The sequence below is a fragment of the Malaclemys terrapin genome, chromosome 1 (assembly GCF_027887155.1).
Source record: "Malaclemys terrapin pileata isolate rMalTer1 chromosome 1, rMalTer1.hap1, whole genome shotgun sequence".
Taxonomy (NCBI): Eukaryota; Metazoa; Chordata; order Testudines; family Emydidae; genus Malaclemys; species Malaclemys terrapin.
The window spans coordinates 7,209,566-7,236,852 of record NC_071505.1 but is presented as its reverse complement, the minus strand read 5'-3'; the positions used below and the strand labels follow the sequence as shown (position 1 = coordinate 7,236,852).

The 27,287-nt window shown below is 41.1% G+C and overlaps 1 protein-coding gene across 3 annotated transcripts in view; it reads left to right on the top strand.

Moving 5' to 3' along the window:
• The window catches only part of LRGUK (leucine rich repeats and guanylate kinase domain containing), a 77,195-nt gene that overhangs the window by 21,003 nt on the left and 28,905 nt on the right, over positions 1–27,287 (top strand). For all 3 annotated transcript variants that reach the window (XM_054015753.1, XM_054015744.1, XM_054015757.1), the window contains exons 9-13: positions 1,596–1,682; positions 3,178–3,284; positions 15,815–15,934; positions 24,368–24,464; positions 25,634–25,747. In XM_054015753.1, the coding sequence (XP_053871728.1) occupies positions 1,596–1,682; positions 3,178–3,284; positions 15,815–15,934; positions 24,368–24,464; positions 25,634–25,747 (525 nt within the window). The remainder of the gene's footprint in view (positions 1–1,595; positions 1,683–3,177; positions 3,285–15,814; positions 15,935–24,367; positions 24,465–25,633; positions 25,748–27,287) is intronic.

Below are 27,287 nucleotides of genomic sequence, written 5' to 3'. Positions count from 1 at the left end.
ATGGAAAGGATCCCATTAATTTCAAAGGCAGCTGGATCAAACCCTGAGTGAACAGCCACCTTTTACAACTGCCTCTCCTTGGAATCTCTGTAGCTCTGTCAGTCCCAGGATATTAGAGAGATAAGGTGCTTGAGGTAATATCTTTTTATTGGACCAAACTCTGTTAGTGAGAGAGACAGGCTTTTGAGCTTACACAGAGCTCTTCTTGTGTAAGCTTGAAAGCTTCTCTCTCACCAACAGAAGCCTCATCCACCTTGTCTGTCCTTGGAATGGGCATCTTCTTTCTTTATGATAGACTTGTTTCTCATTCAAGGGCCCTACAATCTTCCCTGATTAATGAGCTAAAACAGCCCATTTATCAATGACAAAAACCTTTAAAGTGGAGTAAAATCTTATGTACTGACTTTGTACACCATGGATTTATAACTTGTCCTGGATGGTGCTGAAGATTAAAGGTCCTAGTACCCTGCTTTGATGATTTTAGATCCTCTTTGAACTTTGCAGTGTTTTCCAATGTCTGGGGAAGAAATATTAAGGGCTTAACTTCTCCCTCTTGTTTCAAGATAACTCTGTCGATTTCTATGGTGTCTTCCTTGAGAATAGTCTGTTGTTGCATGCAATTAAATGAACGTAAAGAAATGTTTGAAATATACCACCTCTTCCTGACCTTGCAGCATTCTGCAGCATTTCAGAAAAATTCTGGATGGGTGAGGAAGGGGCAACACATATAGAACATTATCTGTGATTATATTATGTTTTGCAAAGTTGCAGAATTGGGTGGGGGGAAGTGGAGCATAGGAACCTATGAAAAGTTGGAGAACCAAGGTCAGGGGGTCAGTCACCATAGCAAATGATGCCCCTAGCCCTTTTATATTACAATAGACAAAGCTCCTGAGAGCAGAATTTTACCCCATTAAAATGCATCTCTCTGTGTGTGCATATTTTTTCCAGTTAATTTACAGGGTTTTCAGTTACTTGTGAAAAATAAACAACAATTATCTTAAAACAGCTTTGAGACGGTCTTTGAATTTCAATGGTTTAACAGGGCCTGACTTTTCTCAGAATTAATATGCTTCAGCAGGTTGTCAAGATGTCAGCTTCCTATTTAATTGTTAATTATTCTTTTTTATTATGTATCAGACTTATTTTTTTAGTGATTTACATGCATACATAGTGATTATATTTTATACTCTAACTTTAAAGAAAAGTTCCCATAACACTACTTGCAAGATTAGTGGTATTAGCCATGGGTTATTATCTAATTCCCATATGGGTAATTACTTTCTGTCCATCTATGTTCCCTGTACATTTTCAGTTGGATATGGTATTATTCTTCAGTTCCTGTTCCAAACTGTTATACAATGTTGCTTTAAGCTGGTAAACAGCTCTCTGGTTTCTTTCTAGAGGCGGCTGCATTTCAGTGGTGGAGGAAGTGATCGGTTTATGCAACACATTGAGATCTTTTGTGATGAAAGACGTTATACATTATAAGATATTATGTTAAAATGCCTTCGGGATATTATTTGCTATCTGAATTTAAATATTTAGATATGTAAAAGTGAAAACAACTGAACGCTTTCTTTTATTTCTATCAGGAACAAACAGATTATTGGCTCTTGGTGATTTTCATATTGCTCCGACTAACAGAGTTGGATCACAAGAAGATTAAAGTGGAAGAAAAGGTATATGGCAACTGTTGGAAACACCACATAAATCTGGAATGGTGCTAAATAATCCTGTTTCCTTCTGGGCAAAGGTGGTAAATGCAAGTTGTTTTCATAAATATTTATGTGGAGATAAAAATTGCTTTATGTGAGGGGGGAAAAAAAATTCCCCACACTCCAGCCAGTAGGTATCAGTTCAGTTCAGTTTTGCTTTTAAGACCCTGACATCTGACGATATATCTGTTGTATTGTCAAAAGCAACTCTAGTTTACCAATATATAATTCTTACATAAAGACTGTATTTCTTAATGAAAAAGTAGATTCTAACTGTCAGAGCAGTCCCTAGGTAGTTGTTTAGATTCATTAGTTAATATTTGTAAAGTGCTTTGACGTAATCACGATGTTACTGCTATTATTTTCTTAAGATATCTCATGCTGCAAAGTGAACTGTCTGAAAGCTATAAAATACTAGTAATTCTTTTAGCTGTTTTTATTAGTTAGGATGTGATTTTTAAAAGAGCCTTCTGCAAGAAATAACTGGAGGGACTAGTTGGTAACCCTGGCACTATGTAGAATGTTTCACTTCTTTTATACTTACAGGGGAGCTGTATTTAGAAATACACGGTTCCTGTGTATAAGGGACTAGAATGCATGGGCCAAACCCATATTAGAATCATCAGGATTAAGAACTTGCTAGCCTAGGCCAGAACACTTCCTTTAAAAATGGTCCTTCGCTCGTTCACTCCAGCCTTGTCACCCATATTAGAATTCTTTTCAAATATGATTCCCCAGCAAGTGTAGACAGGGCCCAGAACACTGATTTAAATCTGCCTGGGATGGAGTAGCCAAAAGGGCTACCATCTGATAGTTGTGGTTTGGTGGCCTGTATGAAATGAGTTGGTGGCTCTTAATCTATTTCCTAATGGGCTGCTGTCTACATAAAAAAATATCCACTGATCAGTAACATGATTAGAAGTTTCAGCAGAATGGACCAAGAATATAATGGACTTGGAGACTGACCTCCCCTCTCCCTCCTAGATCAAAGCTGAAGTACCTTTTCAGGACCATTTTGGAGGAAGCTTGCATTGATGGTACCCCTGCTTTCCCTTTCCTGGGAAATAAATGAATGATTTCTGTCTCTATGACTTTCAATCTGGTATTTTTCACCAGCACTAAGAACAGAAAAAGTAATGAATAATGAAAATATAGACAAAATGATGGTGTACTTTATGAGCTGACCCCCTTCCCTTAGCCTTATCCTTCCAGCCAAGAAAAGATAGAATAAATTAAGAGAGATGGTGAGTTAGTTTTGGGTGCTTTCCACCTATTTCTTGAGCTGAGTTTAAATTTCCGAAAAAGCTTTATATAGTCACGCAATCATAGCTAAGCCAGATATAACAATTGCCCCTTGTAAATATGAAGCCATCATTATTCAGACTACTTTATAAAGGGTATTGCAGGTAAGAAGAAGGACATCACTTTTCCCTTCCTATGCCTCTAACTCTGGAAACAGGTTGCTGCTGTGAACAAGTATGATCCTCCTCCAGAAGTAGTTGCTGCTAAAGATCACATGACCCATATTATGTACAGCATGATTCAGCCACAGAGGATCTTTGACAGGTAATCTTATCTTCAGTTCACATCTGGTCCTGTAGGTGGCACTCAGGTAAAGCAGAATATGTTGTTATATTTAGTGGGACATTTCTCTGACCCTCTTCCTTTAAATCAGCCTCCCAAAGAGTAGGCATTCTGCAGTCTGCTGTTGTCAGTCTGAAAATTAGGCATATCCTGCTTGGTTGAATTGATTATGAAATGAAGTTAGTTGCTCACCTTGAAGCTCTGAGACAGATTGCCCACAGCTCTGTTTCTTTTAAACAATCTGTTGAAGCAGATGGCCATTTGCACCATAAATGAAAGATGCGAAAACTCTATCAATACCCAGTGGCAATTTAAAAATCTCTAGAGGGAGAAGAGAGCTCTAAAATTTATCTTCTTTCTACTCTATTTACTTCTTCCCTTCAAACTGTTGGCATCCCATTGTGAGTGAAATAGCTTTACTTTGCAACTCAGAGCACAATTTACACGCCCAGATTTTCAAGCTTGCATTTATGGAATTCTGGCCAGTTCTGCATTTGGAAGGGAAAGGTGTTGACTACTGGTTAAAGCACAGAATTGGGAGTCAGATCTTGGTCCTATTCCCCGCACTGCTGCTGTTTTGCTGTGTGACCTGTCTCTGCTTCATTTTCCATCTCTAAAATGGGACTATTGCTCATCTACCTCCCAGGGATGTTGGGCTTAATTCATTAATATTTGTAAAGTGCTTTGAAATACTCATGAAAGGTGCTGTAGATATGCACAGTATTATTATTAAGGTCAAGATTTAGGCACTCATGATCACTTAAGTTCCCAAAAGCCTACTTAAGCTACCTAAACACATAACTGGGCATTCTGACGTAGGTCCATACTTTAGTAATCCTGAAATCTACATTTTTAGAAGACGCTCATTGTGATTTCTACAGTTAGAATGGCTTCCTCTCTATGGCCCTGATCCTGAAAGTTGTTGAGCATGATCTCCATGGCTCTGATTGCTCTCAAGGGGCCCAGCTGCCTACAAAAGGCAGTTAGCATCTTGCAGGATCGGGCTGTAATTGAGTATTTCTTGAATAGCATAATTGCTTTGCCAGAAGGCATCCATGCTTGGCATCCTTCCAACACAGACATAGGCCCAGTTCAGGTATTTCTTTATGGGTGTATGTATGTGAGTTCAGTGCTGGAGATATACATGTCTGTAAACCTCTGTATTCAGTCAGAAGTACTGTATAAACAAACAGGTAAACATATGGTCTGGCACTTAAGGTAGCAACCAATAATGTTAATTAAGCTTTGAGTGCCTGCCAGTGCTCAGCTGGAAAAGCACGCACTGCCCTCATTAGTGAAATCTTCCTTAATGATGATTTTTTCTAATTTTCTAAATTAGAAAATGCTCCTTGTAGCCACATTTGTATAGTTCATTTGCATTAATCTCCTTAGATCACATGCAGGACATTTTTATTTACTGTATTATTAGTAATTCCATTAAAAAACTATGTAAAGAACTGCAAAGTTGAATAGTTGTACACTCAACAATCAGGAAATGTCAACATTAACATTAACATTGTGGAATACCCTTTCTGCGTAGGCAATTCAATACTGTCTTTAATCATAGAACATTCTACTATTTAAATAATACAATATAATATGTGATTTTTTTCTACAACTTTAGATACACATGAAGGCTAAGTCACAGTCTATAAGTACACGGGGAAAAGAAATTTGGTCATAGTGGGCTTTTCAGTCTAGCAAACAAAGGTTTGAGTTCGATATAAAGGCTGGAAGTTGAGGCTAGAGAAATTAAGATTAGAAATAAGGCACAATTTTTTGTAACAACAAGGATAATTAACCATCAGAACAAGTTAACAAGGGTTTTCCATTACTGGAAATTTTAAAATCAAGATTGGATGTTTTTCCAAAGATATGTTCTGACTCAATCACAGCTATTGGACTTGAAGTCCTATGGCCTGTGTTATACAGGAGATCAGACGAAATGATCACAGTGGTCCCTTTGGACCTTAAAATATATGAATCTTTGAGAATTGTGTATTACTTTGAATGCCAAAGCCCACAAGTTGCAAAATACACAGTGAATGAGCCAAGGGCACCACACCTTACAAGATACTCCTTACAAGGTTGTGGGGGCAAAATTGTATGATGATGTAATTAAACACTGTATTGTAATGTGTTCTTTTTGTTCTGCTGATAAAATAGTAAATATGGGGACTTTGAGGAGACATGTTCCTGTGGTCTAGCGACAGGAATGTATTTAAAGAAATTAGAGTTCTAAGTAAAAACAACAGGGAGTCTTGTGGCACCTTAAAGACTAACAAATTTATTAGAGCATAAGCTTTCATGGGGTGTGACCCACTTATTCAGACGTATGGAGTGAAAATTACAGTAGGCAGGCATAAATATACAGCACAAGAAAAGATGGGTGTTGCCTTACCAAATGATTCAATTAGGGTGGATGTGTCCTATTCCCAAGAGTTGACAAGAAGTTGTGAATGCCAACAGTGTAAAAATTACTTTTTATAGTGCTAACAATGCCAATTCCATCAGGGTGGATGGCCCATACTCAACAGTTGATGGGAGATTACTTCTTGTAGTGACCCAGCCACTTCCTGTCTTTATTCAGGCCTAATTTGATGGTGTCAAGTTTGCAAATTAATTCCTGCTCTTCAGTTTCTCATTGAAGTCTGTTTTTGAAGTTTTTTTTGTTGAAGAATGGCCACTTTTAAGTCTGAAATTGAGTGTCCAGGGAGGTTAAAATACTCTCCCACTGGTTTTTGAATGTTATAATTCTTGACGTCTGCTTTGTGTCCATTTATTCTTTTGCGTAGAGACTGTCCGGTTTGGCCAATGTACATGGCAGACGGGCATTACTGGCAAATGATGGCATATATGACATTAGTAGACGTGCAAGTGAGTCCCTGATGGTGTGGCTGATGTGGTTAGGTCCTGTGATGGTGTCACTTGAGTAGATATGTGGACAGAGTTGGCAATGGGGTTTGTTGCAGGGGATGGTTCCTGGGTTGGTGTTTCTGTGTGGTGTGTGGTTGCTGGTGAGTATTTGCCTCAGGTTGGGGGGCTGTCTGTAAGCGAGGTCTGGTCTGCCTCCCAAGATTTGTGAGAGCGAGGGATTGTCTTCCAGGATAGGTTGTAGATCCTTGATGATGTTCTGGAGAGGCTTTAGGTGGGGGCTGTAGGTGATGGCCAGTGGCGTTCTATTACTTTTTTTGTTGGACCTGTCCTGTAGTAGGTGACTTCTGGGTACCCGTCTGGCTCTGTCAATCTGTTTCTTCTCTTCCCCAGGTGGGTATTGTAGTTTTAAGAATGCTTGAAAGAGATCCTGAAGGTGTCTGTCCCTGTCTGAGGGATTGGAGCAAATGTGGTTGTATCTTAGGGCTAGCCTGTAGACGATGGTTTGTGTGGTGTGTTCTGGATGAAAGCTAGCGGCATGTAGGTAAGTATAGCGGTCAGTAGGTTTCCGGTATAGGGTGGTGTTTGTGTCCATCCCTTATTTGCATGGTAGTATCCAGGAAATGGATCTCTTGTGTGGACTGGTTCAGGCTGAGGTTGGTGGTGGGGTGGAAATTGTTGAAGTCCCGGTGGAATTCTTCAAGGACCTCCTTCCCGTGGGTCCAGATGATGATCTCGTCAATGTAGCGCAAGTAGAGAAGGGGCACTTGGGTACGAGAGATGAGGAAACATTGTTCTAAGTTTGCCATAAAAATGTTGGCGTACTGTGGGGCCATGCAGGTACCCATAGCAGTGCCACTGACTTGAAGGTATAAATCGTCCCCAAATCTGAAATGATTGTGGCTGAGGACAAAGTCACAAAGTTCTGTCACCAGGTGAGCCGTGACATCACTGGGGATACTGTTCCTGACAATTGGTAGTCCATCTTTGTGTGGACTGTTGGTGTAGAGAGCTTCTACATCCATAGTGGCCTTTTCTGAAAGACCACCAATGGATTGTAGTTTCCTGGGGAAGTCAATGGTGTCTCAAAGATAGCTGGGAGTACTTGTGGTGTAGGGCCCGAGAAGAGAGTCATCAAGTAATTATATATTGTATAGATACACAATATGACACTACTTTATAAAAGAGATGACAATAGAGAGAAATCCGCATTTTACCAGGTTGTATCAGTTACTTGTGTATTATATGTATTTTTAAGGGATATATTAGAAATATATTGAAGAAACTGATTTTATCGTCACATGCTGGGTTGACATCATTAGTCACATGTGATGTGGCCTTGAGAGGGTAATGAGAACACCTCTACTGTGTGTAAATAAATTCTGAAATCACTAGTTATTAAACGTGTTTCATGGAATTCCCATCTTTAAAAGGGTCCCTTTTTAATAATTCACTCACTGACTGTAATAGTTATTGCTGTCACTGGCATCTGTTGGGCTTGTTCTGTGTTGATCTGGTCCCTTCCTGACAGCAAATGGCAGAAAGGGGGAAGGCAACATGAAAACATGGAGTAACAGTGAAGGAAGGGGGAGTTTCTTGACTTGAACTGAATGCATCACAGTAGCAATTTTTTGCTGTAGAAAATACAGGGAGAATATTTTGCATATTGTTATTACATTGACATTTTTAATGTCTCGGTGTATTTTGTAAAGATTATTTTTGTGGCAGTTGTGTAAATATGTCTATAATCAGGATAAAAGCTATGTCCCTAAGGGTGCTGCCCTTCCGATGCTCATGCGCCCTGCGCCTTTGATCAGAGATTTTTGGTGGCAGTGTCCATTCGGCCCACACATGTGCCCTACACATCCTCATGTCCCGCACTGAGGCTATATAGAGCTGTGTGGGCAAACCATCCTCAGTTCCTTCGCAACCACCTTCAGCCTGAGACTGAGTCTCTAGCATGTCTCCTTCTACTAATACTTTAGCATAGTTAGTTAGTTATAGTTGTAAATAGTTCATATTTGTAAATGGCTTCCCTTTGCTTTGTTTTCCCCGTTTAGTAGGGTCACTTTGGACTCTTTATTTCTGGGGTATGCCTGGATCCCTAGTCTTTAAACATTGTCTTTCTTGACATGAGTCTATCCTGCTTAGTGATGGACACTCTTGGTGTATCAAGCGTTTGGGGTATACTCATATTCCCTTGAAATGTAAGATCTGTACTTCGTTTCAGAGAAGATCTCATTAGAAGAGAGAGTTCAAATTCAGGCTTCTCGTGATGGAGCAAGCCTTAAAACCAGCTTTGGATCAGGGCTTTAAGAACCCCCCTGTATTTGGATGGATTTCAGTCTCCTGCAGCTTCAAGGAGTGAGACTGCTAGTACCCTGTCTACTTACAGATCTAGGTCACCAAGGGCTTTTAGGGGTACGATTCCTGCTACCCCAGTTGCCTCAGGATCTTGGTCACCGAAGGACATAAAGGAGAAGTTTGTGACTACCTCAGCCATTTCAGGATCCCTGTCACCAAAAACCTCCGTGGGGGTGTCTGCATCTGTGCCTATAGTACCAAGACCCTAGTGCTCCAAGTCGGTGGAAACTGATAAGAAAAGCAGGAGTGCTAAATCTCTGGGAAAGAGGCCGTGGTCAGTGAAGACCGCCAGCCCCAAAAGGAGCACTGCTGAGGCTCCAAGTGCTTCTGGTACCGTGAAGATGTCTGAGGCTGCTTCTAAGGCTCATGCCGCTACTAAAAAAAATGGTTCCAAAGACCTCCCTTGCTTCCAGTGGTCACAACCACACTAGTAAGAAATCAGCATTACTTGACCCTTCAGTACCCTTGGTACTTATGCCCTGGACTGCAACATCTGAATATGTTACTTAGGTGTGCTTATTCCTCAAGACAGATATCTATCTCATACTGACACCAACTTCTTATGTTCTTTCGTATTGTAGGAGTTCAGATACTTAAAAGATCTGTTTCTAATGAGTTGAAATATCCACTGCTTACTGGTATCGTACACTTTTTGATACAGAAATCATCTGGGTCACCTGCTACCCACATCTCATTGAGACCTTCTGGTTCTCCAACTTCGATCATTCATGGAGATCAGTTATCATCTCCTTTAGAGAATGTGCATGAGGACTCTGACTCGGATACTCATTTTTCAGTTCAAGGGTCTTTGAAGAGTATTTATTCACCTCTGCATACTGAAAGAAGGGAGGATAATAAACATCCACCACTTTCAACCAGTTGAGATGACCAATAGTAGCTATCTCTGCCTATGCCCTATGACTCTCTCTAGCAGTCTTACTGGAATCCATGGGTCCTATACTGCCAACAGTTTCTAAGGGCGCCCAGTACAAACCACAGGGAACATAGGAAATTCCATTTCCCTGTGCCTTTGCTCCCTCCTCATCAAACAAGTTGATACAAGAGACCTTTGAGGAGCAGGAGGCAAGAGCTGATGAAAAGGTGAAACCTCATCCAAATATCTCTTCTTCATCCCCTGATGAGGCTATAATGCCCCCTCAACCTTCATGGCAGATTATTTTTGTCATTTCCAGGACCTGATGAAGCGAGTTGGGGTTATGCTTCAAATTCCTTTTGAGGAAGTTCAGGACTCCCATCATAAACTCCTAGATATTTTGTAAACCTCAACCTTGTTGCAAGTGGCTTTTCCAATTAATGAAGCTCTCTTTGAGCCAGCCACACTGATCTGGTAAACTCCCGCCATGACACCGCCTACATGCCAACAAAAAGTATTATCTTCTTTCCAAGGGTTTGGAATTTTTATTTATACATTCCACACCAAATTCCTTAGTTGCGGATGCAATGAATGAACATGAAAGGCAGCACAACACGAGTGCTGCTCCATATAATAAGGACCAGTGGCATCTTGTTCTTTCTGTTCACAAGAGCTACTCTTCTGTGACATTACAATTTAGAATAATGAATCACCAAGCACTCATGTCCAAATAGGACTTCCTGAATTATAACAAATTTAACACCTTTATTGAACATTAACCAAAAGAGCCCATGAACAATTCAAAGCCATCATACAGGAAGGTCAACTTTTCGCAAAAACATCCTTGCAGACCTGCTTGAATGCAGCTGATACCACAATCCAGTCCATTTTCACCACCACCGTGATAACATGAGTGTCTTGGCTTCAGCTGTTGGGCTTCCTTACAAAAGTGCAGACTATTGGTGAGAACCTTCCTTTTGATGGCCATAAATGGTTTTTGGAGTCTACAGATGACACTCTTCATACCTCGAAGCACTACACTTAGATCCCTCACTATATATATACCTGCAAATAAAAGAAAGTTTAGCAGGTCTCAGATGGCACAGAGATTTCACCCAGCTTATTATTTTATCTTACCTAGACCACCCAAGCCACTGGCCAATGTATATGCAGCTACTACCACAGCTGTCTCATCCCAGCCATCCATGTCGTCCAGGCACCAGTTTTGATGGCTTGGTCCACAGTCTGAACCACCCTCTCAACAGGGCCTTATTGCTCCACCATCCCAACTTCCTTCCCCTCTTTGGACATGGTCTATCCCAATTTCAACCTGCTTGGGAGAGCATAACATCTGACAAATGGATTTTGGAGGCCATCTGAACAACTATGTGAAACATCAGAGATTCAGGATGGTGACTCTAGCAGGTATAATTCCCTCCCCAGATTCCAAAGATTCATTTGTGAATCTTGACCTTCAAGACACCTACTTTTATATTGTAATTCATCCCCCTCATAAGAGGTTTCTTTGTTTCATAGTCAATCACAACCACTACTGTGTGCTGCCTGTCAGCGTCTCCTTTGCCCCAAAGATATTCCCAAAGGTTATGCCGGTCATATCTGCCCATCTTTGTCATCTAGGGATAATCATCTTCCCTTATCTCAATGATTGGGTACTCAGAGGTCATTCTTATCATGAGGTCCTATAGGCATTGCAAACCACAAGGTCCACAGCTTAGTCCTCCAACTCACTCCTGAAAAGTGTGTTTTGCCCACAGTTCAACAGATAGCCATAACAGGCAAAATTTACCTTCCTGGGGACAACTTCATGAACCTAAAAAAAATCTTGCTGCAAGAATTCAGATAAGTCCTCAAGCCGTGGCAAGAAATCGTCTTCAGCTGTTGGTCATATGGCAGCATGTATCTTTGTAACCCAACATGCCAAATTATCTCTCTGAAGTTTCCAGGGATGGCTCAGGACAGTTTACATACCAAACAAACACAGTCTCAACAGACAGGTCTTTGTTCCTTGGCAAGTCCTGGAAAGCTCAATTGGTGTAATATCCTTCCAAGATATCTTTGAGAGTTCCTTTCTTTCAAACTCCTCTGACTGTTGTTATAACATCAGGCATATCCCTCTTGGGCAGGGGAGTTCCTTTTGGACCAGGGCAAATGGTCTGTCTAAGAGAGTCTTCTGCACATAAACATTCTGGAACTGAGAGCAATCATGGGGGCTTGCTCCGACATCCTCCCATTGATCAGAGACAAATCCATCAAGATCATGACAGACAACATGGACTGCCTGTTCTACATCAATTGTCAGGATGGGACATGTTCCCCATCACTCTGTGCTGAATCGATGAAATTCTTGAATTGGCACATGGCCAACAGAATAGTCATCTCAGCAGCTTATCTTTTGAGCATTCAGAACACCACCGCCGACAACCTCAGAAGACGCTTCTCTGAGAGTTACAAATGGGAGTTGGATTCTTAGGTCCTCCACAACACTAAGGGTGTCTAGAAGTCGATCTTTGTGCCACTGCAGCCAATGCAAAATGCAACAGATTCTGTTTGAGAGGGGGACTTGATCCTCAATCACCAGGAGAGGCCTTCCTCATCTCATGGGTGAAGTGTCTCCTTTATGCATACCCACCAATGCCGTTGCTCTTAAAAGTCCTCAGCAAGATCAAGGAGGGCAAGGCCAAAGTCATTCTGATTGCACCAACTGGCCAAGACAAGTCTGGTATCCTTACCTCATCCAACTTACCTCTCACCCAACTTGGTGGCTTCTGACCAGTCCCCGCCAGATGTCTCATGATGTCGGTCAGACAATTCACCCCAACCTGGATGTTCTGCAGCTCCAAGCATGGCTCCTTAATGGTTTTGTGAGTAAGAGTCTTGTTCATCAGATGTGCCACAGGTATTGGTAAACAGCAGGAAGGAATCTACGAGATGCATTTACCTTCAAAAATGAAAGAGATAATCTTTAATGTACCCATCAACAAGTTTCTCCTGCCTGCTCTTCTCTTTCCAATGTCCTAGACTACCTATTGGAATTGAAAAGATCAGGGCTTTCTATGACCTCTATCAAAATTAACTTGGAAGATATAACTGCCTTTCATTCATCCTTAGAAGGTTTTTCAGTTTTCGCTTATCCTATGTCAAGATTTCTAAGAAGTCTAATGAATCTTTTCCCAAAAATTGGAGACCCTACTCCAATCTAGGACTTGAACCTTGCCCTTAATTGCCTCATTAGACTACCATGCACATGAGTGGTGGCTATCACTTCTGCCTGGAGTATCAGGGAACTGGGTGCCTTAATGGCAGATCTTCCAGGTACAATGACAAGGTCTCATTACAACCAGTTCCTATGTTTTTACCTAAAATACCTTCTGAATTTCAACAGATCCAAGGGATCTGCGATCTCCCTGCAAAGACTTTCAGGGTGGATTTCTGGGTGTATTATTGCTTGTTATGACTTGGCTGACATTCAACCTCCCCCTAGAGTGGGGAGCATTCTACAGGGTTACAGGGTCACAGTCTACACAGTAGCTTTATTCAAAGACGTTCCAGATGTCTCAAAGATGCTGAAATCTGCAGAGCTGCAACATGAATCTCTGTACAGACTTTCTCTAATCTTTATGTTCTGGTTCATGCCATTAGACAGGTGCTGCAGTTCGCAATGCAATTCTCTCTTCAGTACTGGACTCTGCTCCGAAGCTCCCTCCTCTGTAAGGGGATACTGCTCGGGAGTCACCATAAGGACACTGCTTAAAGAAGAAGGAGAAGGTAACTCACCTTGCACAGTAACTGGAGTTCTTTGAGATGTGTGTCTCTATGGATGCTCCAGTACCTGTCCTCCTTCCCCTCAGCTTCAGAGTCTCCCTTGTGGGACTTTGCAATGAGGAAGGATCTGAGGGTCGTTCACTGTGCAGCCTTATGTAGCCTCGGTGAAGGACATGAGGATGTGTAGGGCACGTGTGTGGGCCAAATGGGCACTGCTACCAAAAATATCTGATTAAAGATGCAGGGCGCATGTGTACCTGAAGTGGAGCACCCATATGGAGACACATCTTGAAGAACTCCAGTTACTGAACAAGGTGAGTAACCTCTTCTTCTACTGAGGGATTCCACTGACATCCTAACCCAAGGGTAGTCTAGAGTAGTGTTTCTCAACTTTTTTGATACCAGGGATTGGCTTGCTGCCTTCTGAAACTGTGTCAGGGAGATCTCAGGAACTGGTGCCAATCCACAGACCGGTCGTTGAGAAACACTGGCCTAGAGAACAGGGCACTAGACTGGGATGCAAGTGACCTCGGTTCAGTTCTCAGTTTAGCCACAGAATCCCTCTGTGAGCTTGGGCAAATCACTTAAATCTAATCTGTGTCTCTGTTTCTCATCTGTAAAGTGAGGATAGTACTTTCCTACTTCACAGGAGTGTTGTGATGAAGAAATTCATTAATGCTTTAGAGGCACAAGGAGAGTATGGTACTATATCAGTACCTAGACAGATAGAACTGTTTTGCTGGTGTGAGCTGATGCAGGAGAGAAGCCATTACTCTGAATTATCTAATTTTTTCCCTTCACTTATGCTTAACAGCTAACATTATTTCAGATAGATTAATCATCTACTTCTGTTGCTGTTTCCATTATACACTCTGTTTTCAGGCATTTATACTCAGCTATTTGAAATCACATTAGTCTGAAGTTTGGAACCTAGATGTGATTTGTTTTCTTTAAAAGAAAACGTAAATGGGTCAAGCCGTTTATTAGTTTCAAAAAAAGGTGGGGTTTTTAAAAATTATTTCAGCTGGTGTTTGTCACATCAAATGACATAATCTTAACCTCTCTGGTAAGATTTTCAAAAACAAAATGTCTAAATTTACACTCCGTATGTAGGCACCTAATAAGAGGCCTCACTTTCAAAAGTGCAGCGCACCCACAAATGCCCATTGACTTTAAAGGGAGCAGCTGAACGCTCAGCACTTCTGAAAATCAAGCCACTTAATATGGATTTAGGCTAAAATATTGTAAAAATGGGCACCTAAAGTTAGGCCTCTGTGTTTCTGCAAACACTTTGCATCCTATCCTGCAGAGTGCTTCGGTCAGTGGGAATTAAGGGTGCTTAGTGCTACACAGGATTGGGCCCATAATCCTTCGTGTCTTTCATCCCATTTGTAGAGCACTTTACAAACTATCACCTCGATCCTGCAAACCCTTCAAGTCAATGAGATTATAGTACTTTCATGAGAGTCATAAAGGTTTGCAGGATCGATCCTAAATATGGTCAAGACTCAGTTATCCCACCATTGAAATATTGCCATGTCTGAGGTGGAGCTGGGCAACTCTTTAACAGTCCACAGCAACTGTAACTGCAGAGGGAATTTCAGAAAAGACAGTAAATCTAAGTTACAGTCTGAGCAGGATACACCAGGTTTAACATCCTTCTTTTTGCAAAAAAATGCTATGGGTTTTTTAATGAAATATTTTATGTTGTTTTCATGTTTAAATCATGCATAAATGCACACACTTGATTTTCCATTGCTTTCTTTGTCTATGCGGTGAATGACATGAATAGTATAGACTCATAGATATTAAGGTCGGAAGGTATCATCGTGATCATCTAGTCTGATATCCTGCATGTTGCAGGCCACAGAACCTCACTCCCACTCCTGTAATAGACCCCTCACCTCTGGCTGAGTTACTGAAGTCCTCAAATCATGATTTAAAGACTTCAAATAACAGAGAATCCACCATTTACACTAGTTTAAACCTGCAAGTGAGCCATGCTGAAGAGGAAGACGAAAAACTCTCAGGGTCTCTGTCAATCTGATCTGGGGAAAAATTCCTTCCCGACTCTACCTCGATATAATGCTGTCCTCGGAAGCCAAAAAATCTTACCGTGTTATAGGTGAAACCGCGTTATATCGAACTTGCTTTGATCCGCCAGAGTGCCCAGCCCAGCCCCCCCGGAGCGCTGCTTTACCGTGTTATATCCGAATTCGTATTATATCAGGTCATGTTATATTGGGGTAGCGGCATATGGCAGTCAGTTAGACCCTGAGCATGTGGGCAAGACCCATCAACCAGACACCTGGGAAAGAATTCTCTGTAGTGACTCAGAGCCCTCCCCATCTAGTGTCCCATCACTGGCCATTGGAGATATTTGTTGCTAGCAGATGCAGAACGACTACATGCCATTAAAGGTAGTCTCATCATGCCATCCCCTCCATAAATTTATCATGCTCAGTCTTGAAGCCAGTTAGGTGTCCCACCCCACCCCCTAGATTAGATTAGATCAGTTCCCTTGATGATATGCTGTTCCCAAAGACCTATATGATGCCAGTACAAGTGTCCATTGTAGGAAGTGTAACAGTGCCTTGTTTGTTTTTTCTCCTTGCAGCACTTTGCCTAGTCTTGATGCTCCCTACCCCATGTTAATATTAGTTGGACCCGTGGCCTGTGGAAAGCGAGAACTTTCTCACAGAATCTGCAGACAGTTCAACAATTTTTTCAGATACAGGTAAATTTACTCCATCAGTTTAAGAGACGATAGAATGCGGTCAAGGCTCAAATTGTTGCTTTTTTTTAAAGTTAAATATTACAGAAGACTTTTAAATGGTCATTGCAAGGCGTTCTGTCTCCTACTAGATCTAGGCTGTCTGAAATCATCATATAATATCTATTTATTTTTTAATATGCTGTATAAATTATCAAGATTCCTTTAAAGGTGAACTGCAAAGCAAAATCAGCACCTTTTATCTGTCTGTCCATCCATCCATTCATCTGAACTTATTCTTTAGTTAATGTTATTGTGCCCAGCGTCACAGTTCAGGGCAACTGCACCTGTATTTCCCCTCCGGTTCAGCAAGGGCACCTACTCTTGGCTTCCAGCTCCCCAGCTCTTGCCTTTCTGGATGGAGACCCATGGACCAGGGTATTCCCAGGCTGCATAGTTCCCTGCCTTCACTGTGTATTTCCCAGCACAGACAGGTTGCTCCAGGACACCTGCTTGCTGTCTCTTCAGAGACAACAGAGTGATTGTCAACAGATATAAGTTACCATGCAGCACTTCCTAGGCAAGCCTACTATAGTCTTAAGGTACAAAGCATTACAGAGAAAATGTACTAAAACAATAAAAAAACTTACATGCATCCCCAAAGCTTGCCTGAATAACCCCAACCCTAACATGGATTCTGGAGAGCCCAGTCCTTCAAGCCCTACTCTGAGGATTGGGACCAACCAGGAACTAGGGGTCCTATCCATTTGCTGAATCAGGAAGAAGGCCACGAGCCAGTTTAAGACCAGCCTATTTATCCAAAAATTCTTTCCTTGTCTGTCAGTCCCTGGAGAATCCAGTTGGAAATATTGTTTGTATATTTTGCCAGGGGGGTGGCTTCTCTGGAGATGTTACAACCTGAGTGAATTTGCCTAATCACCCCCTGCTCTTCTATTTACCTTTCCCTTGGAAATACATACAATTCCATGATAACACATATACAATTGCATTTTTAATACAATGAACTCCAAAGATGTTAAAACTAATTCTGTAAGGTTTAACTTAATTCAGTAAAGTTCATTCAGGATATTGCAAGAAATTGTCAGTCTGCCACAGCCCACTTTACAAAAGTGTTAGGGTGCATCTATACGGGACACGTACATATTGCATCCAGAAGTGAATAGGATGCCAGTGTAATTACTGAACTATTACAATATGATTTCTGTGACTAATGCCGACAAAGTGGGAATCCTCCATTCTTCACCAGCTGTAGAGTCTAAATTTCAAGGTAGTTGAACCAGCATAATATACTTTTTGTAGCTAATTCTGACAAAGCAAATGGGCATCCTTCATTCTTCACCAGCTGTAACTTCTACATTTCGAAGGTAGTTCTATATAGTACACATTGCAGTAATCTGTGTAGCCATGTGTTACTGGTGCTCTTATCATCTCTCCAGTTCTGTCTGTTTGCTACACTCACTTGTTGCATTTTGCCTTATTTTAAACTGTAAGTTCCTCAGGGCAGGGACTATGTATGTATCTATATACATTACTATGTATATGTACAGCACCTAACACAATGGGGTCTCTAGGTACTAATGTAATATGTCATAAGAATAGAGCCCTAAGTGCATATATAATAGCTGACAATGTAGAAGCAGAATTAGTTCTTTGGATGCCCAGCACCATAGAACCCTAGATTGACTATCAGTGATGTTATATAATAGGCACCTCCTTCAACTCAAGTCCTATAATATGAAGATGTACTCTGTATTTGTAATATGTTATAATGCTAGATTAACTCACGTGACTAGCAAGTCCAAAGGACTTTTTGACAGAAATGCTGTGACGGTTACAAGATTGGAAAAATCAAATGTGATGCACAATGAGTGCTTTAGAGACCAGCTTGGAAATTATAACTAATTGAAAACTGGCCCGAATTTTCCAAGCACTATCTGTTTTCCAAAAGCATTGTTTTTAATATGTATTATTCCTCAAAAGTTTTATGTATGAGAAAAAAGGAGAGAGAGAATTTTAACAGAGCAGAACATTGCAACTACAAAGCAAAGTTGTATTTTAATTATTCAGTGGAAATTTCAGCAATTTTATGGCTTACTGTTTTAAATTTCAAACATTCCACTCATTAAAAATGTATTTCATGTCAGATATCCTGGCAGTTCAAATGTGAACATGGCCTTGCAATAAAAAAAGTTGTAATGGGTAAAAGTCTTTCAAAAAAATAAATAAAATGAAATTGGACACTAAGACCATCTGGTTTGTGCTCAGGAATGACCTTTAAAGCTGGATACGTTTCTAATATCTTTGAGAAAATCAGGCCTTTGAAGTTAAAGTTTTATAGGGTCCATGTGCACCACACTGTTCTCATTTGCCATAGTTCATTGATAAAATAGTGACACAAGCTAGTGCTGCTACAGTTAAGGATCTGTCAGCCTCTGCATTATAAACTTAATTTCTTAGTGGTTTATACACCTCTACCCCAATGTAACGCAACTCGATATAACACGAATTCGGATATAACGCGGTAAAGCAGTGCTCGGGGGCGGGGCAGGGTTGCGCGCTCCGGCGGATCAAAGCAAGTTTGATATAACGCGGTTTCACCTATAACATGGTAAGATTTTTTGGCTCCCGAGGACAGCGTTATATTGGGGTAGAGGTGTAACTCAGTTGTATTAAAGAAAAGAGTTTATTCCACATTAAATCTAAGATCTCAGTACAGAGGAAAAAAGAATACCCCCCCCAACTTAGATATTTATTCAGGGGTGTATTAATAGGAGGGTTCTATGTAAGACACAGGAAGTAATTGTCCTGCTCTGCTCAGCATTGATGAGGACTCAACTGGAATACTGTGTTAAGTTTTAGGCATCACACCTTAAGAAAGATGTGGAAAAATTGGAGAAAGTCCAGAGAAAAGCAAGAAAAATGATGAAAAGTTTAGAAAATCTGACTCCCGAGGAAAAGTTAAAAAAACAACAACTGTGCATGTTTAGTCTTGAGAAAAGAAGACTGAGGAGGGACCTGATAACAGTTTTAAAATATTTTAAAGGCAGTTATAAAGAGGACAGGGATCAATCGTTCTCTGTGTCCACTGAACGTAGGACAAGAAGTATTGGGCTTAATTTGCAGAAAGGGAGGTTTAGGTTAGATATTAGGAAAAACTTTCCAAATATAAGTTAAGTAAGGAATAAGTTACCTAGGGAGGTTGTAGAATCCCCATCATTGGAGGTTTTTAAGTACAGGTTAGACAAACATCTCAGGGATGGTCAAGCTCCTGCTTCAGGGGATGGACTGGTTCAATGTTTCTCAACCCATGAGTCATGACCCAAAAGCGGGTCGCAAGAATGTAGGAAAGGGTCGTGGCTGTCTGGAGCCCTGCCATGGGGGGCCGAGAGCCCAGAGCCTTGCCACCCGGGGCTGAAGTCGCAGAGGTCACATAAAATCACAGAAACCGTTACCTCTGTGACCCATTTGTAGCCTCATCAATTAGACAATCGAATGCAAAGTGGGAAGAGTTATGGGAAATGAGTGTTCCATGTAGAACTTCCAGTGAAGAGTGTGCATTTTAATCACAAAGTGAGTCTTTAATCAGTGAAATGGATACATTTTTAAACTGTTCTGTTGCAACTGCAAGCACAAGTGACAGTAGGAATTCATCACAACCTGAGAAGAAAAATAATCGTAGGTACGACCCTGTTTACTTAAAGTTTGGGTTTTCATTATTGAGGACCGAAATGATGAACACGGGCCACAGAGTGTCATCTGCTGTGAACTGTTAGCAAATGAAAGCCTAAAACCATCAATGTTACATAGGCATTTCTGGACAAAGCACTCTAGCTATAAAGACAAGCCTCTTGATTTTTTTAAACGAAAAAGGAAAGATTTGGAAATGTCACAAAAAACACTTGAATGTGTATCTACTATCTGGGAGCAAGCATCGCATGCTTCTTACCTTGTTGCACACTGCATTGTGAAATGTAAAAAAGCTCACACGGTGGCTGAGAAGTTAATTTTACCTTCTGCTATTGACATGTGCACTGAATTATTGGGTGAGTCAGCTGCAAAAAAATTAAAAATAATCCCTTTCTCCAGTGATACAATACAGGGAAGAATCTGCGATATCTCAGAAGATCTCAAACTGCAAACAACTGATGGTAAGCGACTGTTACAGACTCATACAGCTGTATCAACTCACACTATCTTGCTGGTTTATGTGAGGCACGTGTGGGAAAGTGATTTTCAAGAATCATAGAATCGTAGGACGGGAAGGGACCTCGAGAGTCCAGTCCCCTACACACAAGGCAGGATTAAGTATTATCTAGACCATCCCTGACAGGTATTTGTCTAACCTGCTCTTAAAAATCCCCAATAATGGAGATTACACAACCTCCCTAGGCAATTTGTTCCAGTGCTTAACCACCCTGACAGGAAGTTTTTCCTAATGTCCAACCTATACCATCTTGCTGCAATTTAAGACCATTGCTTCTTGTCCTATCCCCCGAGATTAGGAGAACAATTTTTCTCCCTTCTCCTTGTAACAACCTTTTATGTGCTTGAAAACTGTTATCATGTCCCCTCTCAGTCTACTCTTCTCTAGACTAAACAAACCCAATTTTTTCAATCATCTCCCGTTGGTAATGTTTTCTAGACCTTTAATCATTTCTGTTGCTATTCTCTGGACTTTCTCTAATTTGTGCACATCTTTCCTGAAATGTGGCACCCAGAACTGGACATAATATTCCAGTTGAGGCCTTATCAGCGCAGAGTAGAGCGGAAGAATTACTTCTCATGTCTTGTTTACGACTCTCCTGCTAATACATCCCAGAATGATGTTTGCTTTTTTTGCAACAGTGTTACACTGTTGACTCATATTTAGCTTGTCATCCACTACGACCCCCAGATCCGTTTCTGCAGTACTCTTTCCTAGACAGTCATTTCCCATTTTGTATGTGTGGAACTGATTGTTCCTTCCTAAGTAGCGTATTTTACCTTTGTCCCTATTGAATTTCATCCTGTTTACTTCAGAGCATTTCTCCAGTTTGTCCAGATCATTTTGAGTGTTACTCCTATTCTCCAAAGCACTTGCAACCCCTCCCAGCTTGGTATTGTCTGCCAACTTTATACGTGTACTCTCTATACCATTATCTAAATTATAGATCAAGATATTGAACCAAATCAGACCCAGAACTGATCCCTGTGAGACCCCACTTGATATGCCCTTCCAGCTTGACTTTGAACCTTTATAACTACTCTCTGGGAATGGCTTTCAATCAGTTATACACCCATCTTATAGTAGCTCCATCTAGGTTGTACTTCCTTATTTTGTTTATGAGAAGGTCATGCGAGACAGTATCACAAGCCTTACTAAAGTCAAGATATACCACATCTACTGCTTCCCCCCTATCCACAAGGCTTGTTACCTTATCCAGTACTTCTTTCGTGCGGATTTGCCTATTTCTGTTACTGCTGCTGATATATTTGTTGCATTGGATGGTTACTTGGAGTCAGTGGGATTGAGCTGGTCAAAGTGTGTTGGTTTTACAACTGATGGGGGCGCTTCAATGACAGGGAAACATTCAGAAATTGTTCAAATAATCCTTTTGAAAGAACCCAATGCAATGTGGAACCACTGTTTCCTGCACAGGGAAGCATTAGCAGCTAAAGACATGGTACCTGAGCTTCACAAAACTCTTAAAGATGCTGTCAAAATTGTGAATTACATGAAACAAAATGCCAAGAATTCACGATGCTTTCAAGTTTTCTGTCAGGAAATGGGCAGTGCACATGTAAATCTGCTTTATGATGCTAAGGTTCTCTGGCTGTCCCACGGCAAAGTGTTGTCTCGTGTATAAGAACTTAAAAGTGAGTTGGCAGCTTTTTTTTTTAAGGAAAAAAAGTCTCGCCTGGCAAAGCACTTCAGTAACGATACATGGCTTCCTCATGTTGCATATACGGCAGCTATATTTGATTATCCGAATTATTTGACTCCATCTTTACAGGGAAGAGGGCACAATCGCTTTGAGCAAACTGACAAAATTGCTGCATTCAAAAAAAAACTTTCTCTGGTGAACAAACATGTTTCAAATGATAGAATGGACATGTTTCGCAATGAGTCTCTAGAAACAAAAAAATTGGAAAGATTCTGCTATCCAGAAAGCACTGAAGAAAACGATCAGTAATCATTTAAATTGCACAAAAGATTCTGCGATTACTTTCCAGACGAACAACTCAGGGGAAACGAATGGATACAGGATCCATTTGGAGTTGTGTTGGAAAATGTTAGTCTACCTATGGAGGAAGAATCTCAGCTGGTCAAGTTGTCTTGTCGTCACAGTCTACAGAGAAAATATACTGAAATGAGCTTTCCCCAGTGTTGGTGCAGTGCTGCTGTTGGAATATCCTGCTCTTGCTTGCCAAGCTATTATAGTCATTGTGCCTGTTAGTACAACATACTTGTGAGAAACTGAATTCTCTGCCCTGACTCAACTGAAGAACAAAAGCAGAAACAGACTGGATGTTGAACACGACCTTCGGATTGTACTGACTACAATTACACCAAACTTTGATAAACTCATCAAAGAGCAGCAAGCTCCAACTTCTCAACCTAGGATTTATTATACTGTTGTTAGTCTGTTTCTGTTGATGTTGATTTCCGCCTTTAACTTTGACTGTTGATCTTCTTTAACTTATTACTATTGTTGTTATTATTATTTATTATTACTACATATAGTAGGTAATAAGTATTTTGGGGCCAAAATACTTGGGTGTTTTCTACTTAAGCTATTTACTAGGTTGGGATTGGCCACCAATGTTTACAAATGGATCCTGGTCCAAAAAAGGTTGAAAACCATTGGACTAGATGACCTCTCAAGGTCTCTTCCAGCCCTAGATTTCTATGATCAAATGAATAAAATTACAGGGAAACAAGAGAGGTTTTACAAGTTTTTCATTACAAAAACTCAAAAAGAAATAAAAACAAGAAGGGCCTTGTTGTTGGTGGGTTATTTTATTTGTACTACTGTAGCACCTAAACTTTAGTCATTGACCAGGAACCCACTGTGCTTGGTGCTGACTAGTTTATGGTATTAGGAGTTCACTGAAACACTTACAGAACAAAAAAAGAGAACTGAAAGAAACCTAAGTTAGATGCAAATGGTACCTCTACTCATATAGGTTTTGTCATAGAAAGTAATAGACATACAAGGGTCTGATTCTCATTCACTGTAGGGTCCTTTTACACTACTCTGTCAGTGTAAAAGGGCTTAAGTATAAATGAGGACCAGGCTCACAAGGATTCTATTTACATCAGTTACCCAATACCCATACCAAATAAGGCATGTTTGTGTCACACTTGGGAATGAAATCTGGGTGCCCAGACCTAGACAATGCTGCCCCAAAGTGTGACATGGCTTTTTTTCATTCTGTGATCTCCAGCTTGAGGCTTCAAGACCCAAAGCTCACCATACAAGCTGTCTGTCCAGTTTTATTTTGCAAAACTGGTTAACATCCATTATCAGTGTTTTAATAACACAGCCAGGCTCTGTATATTTAGATGTGAGTATTTTTTGCTATGTTTTGTCTGGGATGGATCAGTCAAAAAGTCAAGGAGACAAAATATTGCCAGTGTAAGTCTATGCATAACATTTTTGTTCTGCTTGTCCTGTGATACAAAAGCACTGTTAGCAAAATTCCACCTCTCAGGAATGTGACCCACTGTTAGGAGTGACTGAGGACCATGTGCTGGGGCTTATGTGAAACAGAATGTTTAGGAAGGGACTGGAGCCTTTAAACTAAAATTTCTTCATATGTAGACTTTGCTGTTTGGCCAGATTCATATTTGTATGACCCTCATCTCAAAAGAAAGTTCATGTGTCAGATACTTCAAATTGTTGCCCTTAAATAGCATTTAAATGTGCATCTTTAAATGTGCATTTTAAATATCTCCCTTATCTCCCCTACTTCCAGCCAGCCTCATTGATTCCAGCACTGATACCCTCTTACTGCTGGGGCTGGAGCTCACCACTGGTCCCTCCATCTACTTCTATCAATTGCTCAACCTGCCTCCCACCACGCCTTCCTATATCTAAGAATCCTATCTATCAGGCAGGAGTCAACATAGCCGGGGGGGGGGGGGGGAGGGGGAATATGAATTTATCACTTCCCTTCTTAACGGTGGTGTGACAGCTTCCACTCAGATAATCCTGTGTGTTTGGATTTATAGCCCAAATGTAATGTTACATTAATACAGTTTTTTTGCATTTATAGGTTAGTCTTTCAAATATGCAGCATTAGTGGTATGATTTGCACCTCTTTATATTCCTCATATTTCTTCTCTGTTTAAAATAAAATCATTTCTAGTGCTATTCCCTCCTTCTCTTCCACTACCAGCTTTTAAAATGATTGAAAACTGGTGGTTCCTTTAACATACCATATATCTTCCAGCCCCTGTCACACCACGAGGGCATCTTACTTCGGAGAAGACAACAGACTTGATTACTACTTCATTTCTCAGGAGGTGTTTGACAATATGTTGAACATGGTAAGAATTGGATTTGTGTCTTGGTAGGCCTAATCCTGTAGTATCAGTGAGTTCACTGCATTTCCCTTAAACAAAAAAGTCTCTAAAGGCCTGATTTCAGAAAAAATGAGATGTGTGCACAATTAAATGACTAATATGCATGTCCAGTAAGCACAGTTGCATGTCCAAATCAGGTATTTATTTGTGCAAATCTTCAGCTAGACTGTCTCTTATTGTGTTTAGTTACAGTACTTTTACAATGGGGCACATAGATCAATTGGAGTCTTTAGGTACTATTGTAATATTAATAAATAGGGCATCTGCATATGCAAATACTTTGTGTGTGTGTGTGTGCGTGTGTTGGGGGGTGGGGAGGATAGGGGTGCTAGAAAGCCAAAAGGAGGCTTGTGGATAGGGTCCTGCCTGTTTCTCAGTGTTCTAGGAGCCCTATGGGGAGCACAGGATTTAAAGGGTGGCAGATTGACCCAGGCATTGTCCCTGCCTCTCTTCTGTCTATAGACAGAATGTCTCCAACTACTGCTTCTGGTGCCTATTTGTACTCCCAATGCAATTTGGGCTCAAAAAGCCCAATTATAGTACTTTATTGGTAGATACACAAGGCCTACACATTCATAAGCCAGTGAGCTGATGTTTAGTGTTTATCTCTCAATGTTTAATTTCCAAAGAATATCTTTGGACACACACCACTGGGCACCAAAGTTTTATTTGCCAAGTTTCACTGTTGAAATTGACTTCCCAAGTCTCTGTTTTCCTTGCAGGTTCGCTTTGTGTATCCACTTTCCTCTTTGGTATCTTCTCTTTTATCTTGTGCTGCCATTCATGTTGATGCTCTGTCAAAGGAAGATGCCCCTTGCTTTAGATCTTGCGCTTCTTTGCGGGGTGAATGAATAACCAATGTAAAGTTGTAACCTGTCAGCTGCTTGTTTTCAATGAGCTGATGTTTTATTATTCACAAACAATGTACAAGCCTGCACCCTTGAGGCCTATTCTTTGCTGCTCTCTGCAAGTTTTGCACCCCAGGTGGCCTTGTTATCGCTGATGATTTAGGCTTTGTGGAGCTGTATACTAATGGTAACCAAGTCTAGAACAATCATTTTTACTGTGCTTCTTTAGGAAAGTTGTTTTCATTCAGTTGCCATTGTCATGACACATCACCATTTTAATTTCAGGGGAAATTTATTGCAACGTATAAATATAGCAGCCACTACTATGGATTAGGAAGAGAGACTGTAGAATCCATTGCCAGAGAGGGACTGGCAAGCTGTGCTCATTTGGAAATAGAGGTAGGCGTTACTATTACTTAACCATTATAACATCATGAAAAAACAAAACATGGAAACGTGTCCATTATCAATCCAAAAGAATAACATTTACCTTTGTAGTTTCTGCGCTAATTAAATAATTCTCATTATGAGAAGTCCTCTCATGTGAGAGGAAGGATGACCCAGTGGTCAGAGCACTAAGCTAGGACTTGGGAGACCCACGTTCAATGTCCTGCTCTTCTACAGACTTCCTGTGTGACCTTGGGCAGGTTACTAGGCCTGGATGCACAAAAGCAGTTAGACGTTGCTAAGCTGAGCATCAAAACCCCCAGCTTTTGGGAGTCTAGAAAATCATAGAAACACACTGCAATTCACAAACCCTGAGCTAGGTGCCTAGGCTCCCCAGACAATGAATGGGGAGAGATAGGGGCCTTAGAATGCTATTCACAAAAGGTAGCATGCCAGGCAGGGAGACACCTAAGCTAGCCAGAGGAAGATGACCAGAGGGATGTGTGCTAAGTCACTCAAGGAGATAGATGTCTAAGTTCAGGCTGCAGGGAGGTGCCATCTCTACTAGCAAGTCACAGCTGGGATACCCATCACTTATAACTTGTAGCCCAGTGGTTAGAGTACTCATGTGGGAGATGCCTGGTTCAAGTAATCCCTTCACCTGGGAAGGAGAAGGGATTTGAACTGAGATCCACCATCTCTTCGGTAAGTGCTGTAACCATTGGGCTATCGGATAGTCTGTTATGGGGCTCCCTCAATCTCTCTTGTTGAAGCTTTTCCACTATGGATAAATAACTAAAGAGTCATTGGAGTAGGTTGAGTGGAGCCTGGGTGAATGCTCTAACCACTGGGCGATAGAGTCATTCTCATGCTTGTGCTCCCTCACTCTCTCTCTGGCCCACATGACTCTTTAATTATTGATCCACAGTGGAACAGCTTCAACAGGAGAGATTGAGGGAGCCCCACAACAGAATACCCCGTAACTCAGTGGTTAGAGCTCTCACCTGAGAGGTGGTAGATCTCAGTTCAAATCCCTTCTTCCTCTCAGGTGCAGGAAGCACTTGAACCAGGCAACTCCCACATCACAGGTGAGTACCCTAAGCACTGGGAGAAAAGTTATGCCCTCTCTGGTTATTTTGTATCAATTTGCCTGAGGGGCCCCATTTGATAGGCTGCCTCTGAGCACACCTACCGGATCAGGCCCCGCCTGTGGTTAGGTAGCCGAACATCTTTCTTCTCCTGGTTTGTAGATTGCTCTGGGACTTGGGGGCCTAGCGGGAGGCAGCAGTGTGCATGCACAGAGACAGAAACATTGGTGCCTAGGGAACGTTTTATTGCAAATACGCAGGTGCTGAGTAAGTTTAGGCGCCCACAAGATTCAGTGGGAGTAGTTTATGTGCATTATCATTAATCATTTATATATTGCCAGAAGCGTACAAGACACTATATAGCGATAGCTCTGTATCAAAGGGCCAACAATTAAATGGTCTGATCTTGCAATCTGAGTGCCTATTTTGATGTATTAGCATACTCAGCTCCCATTGGCTTCAAC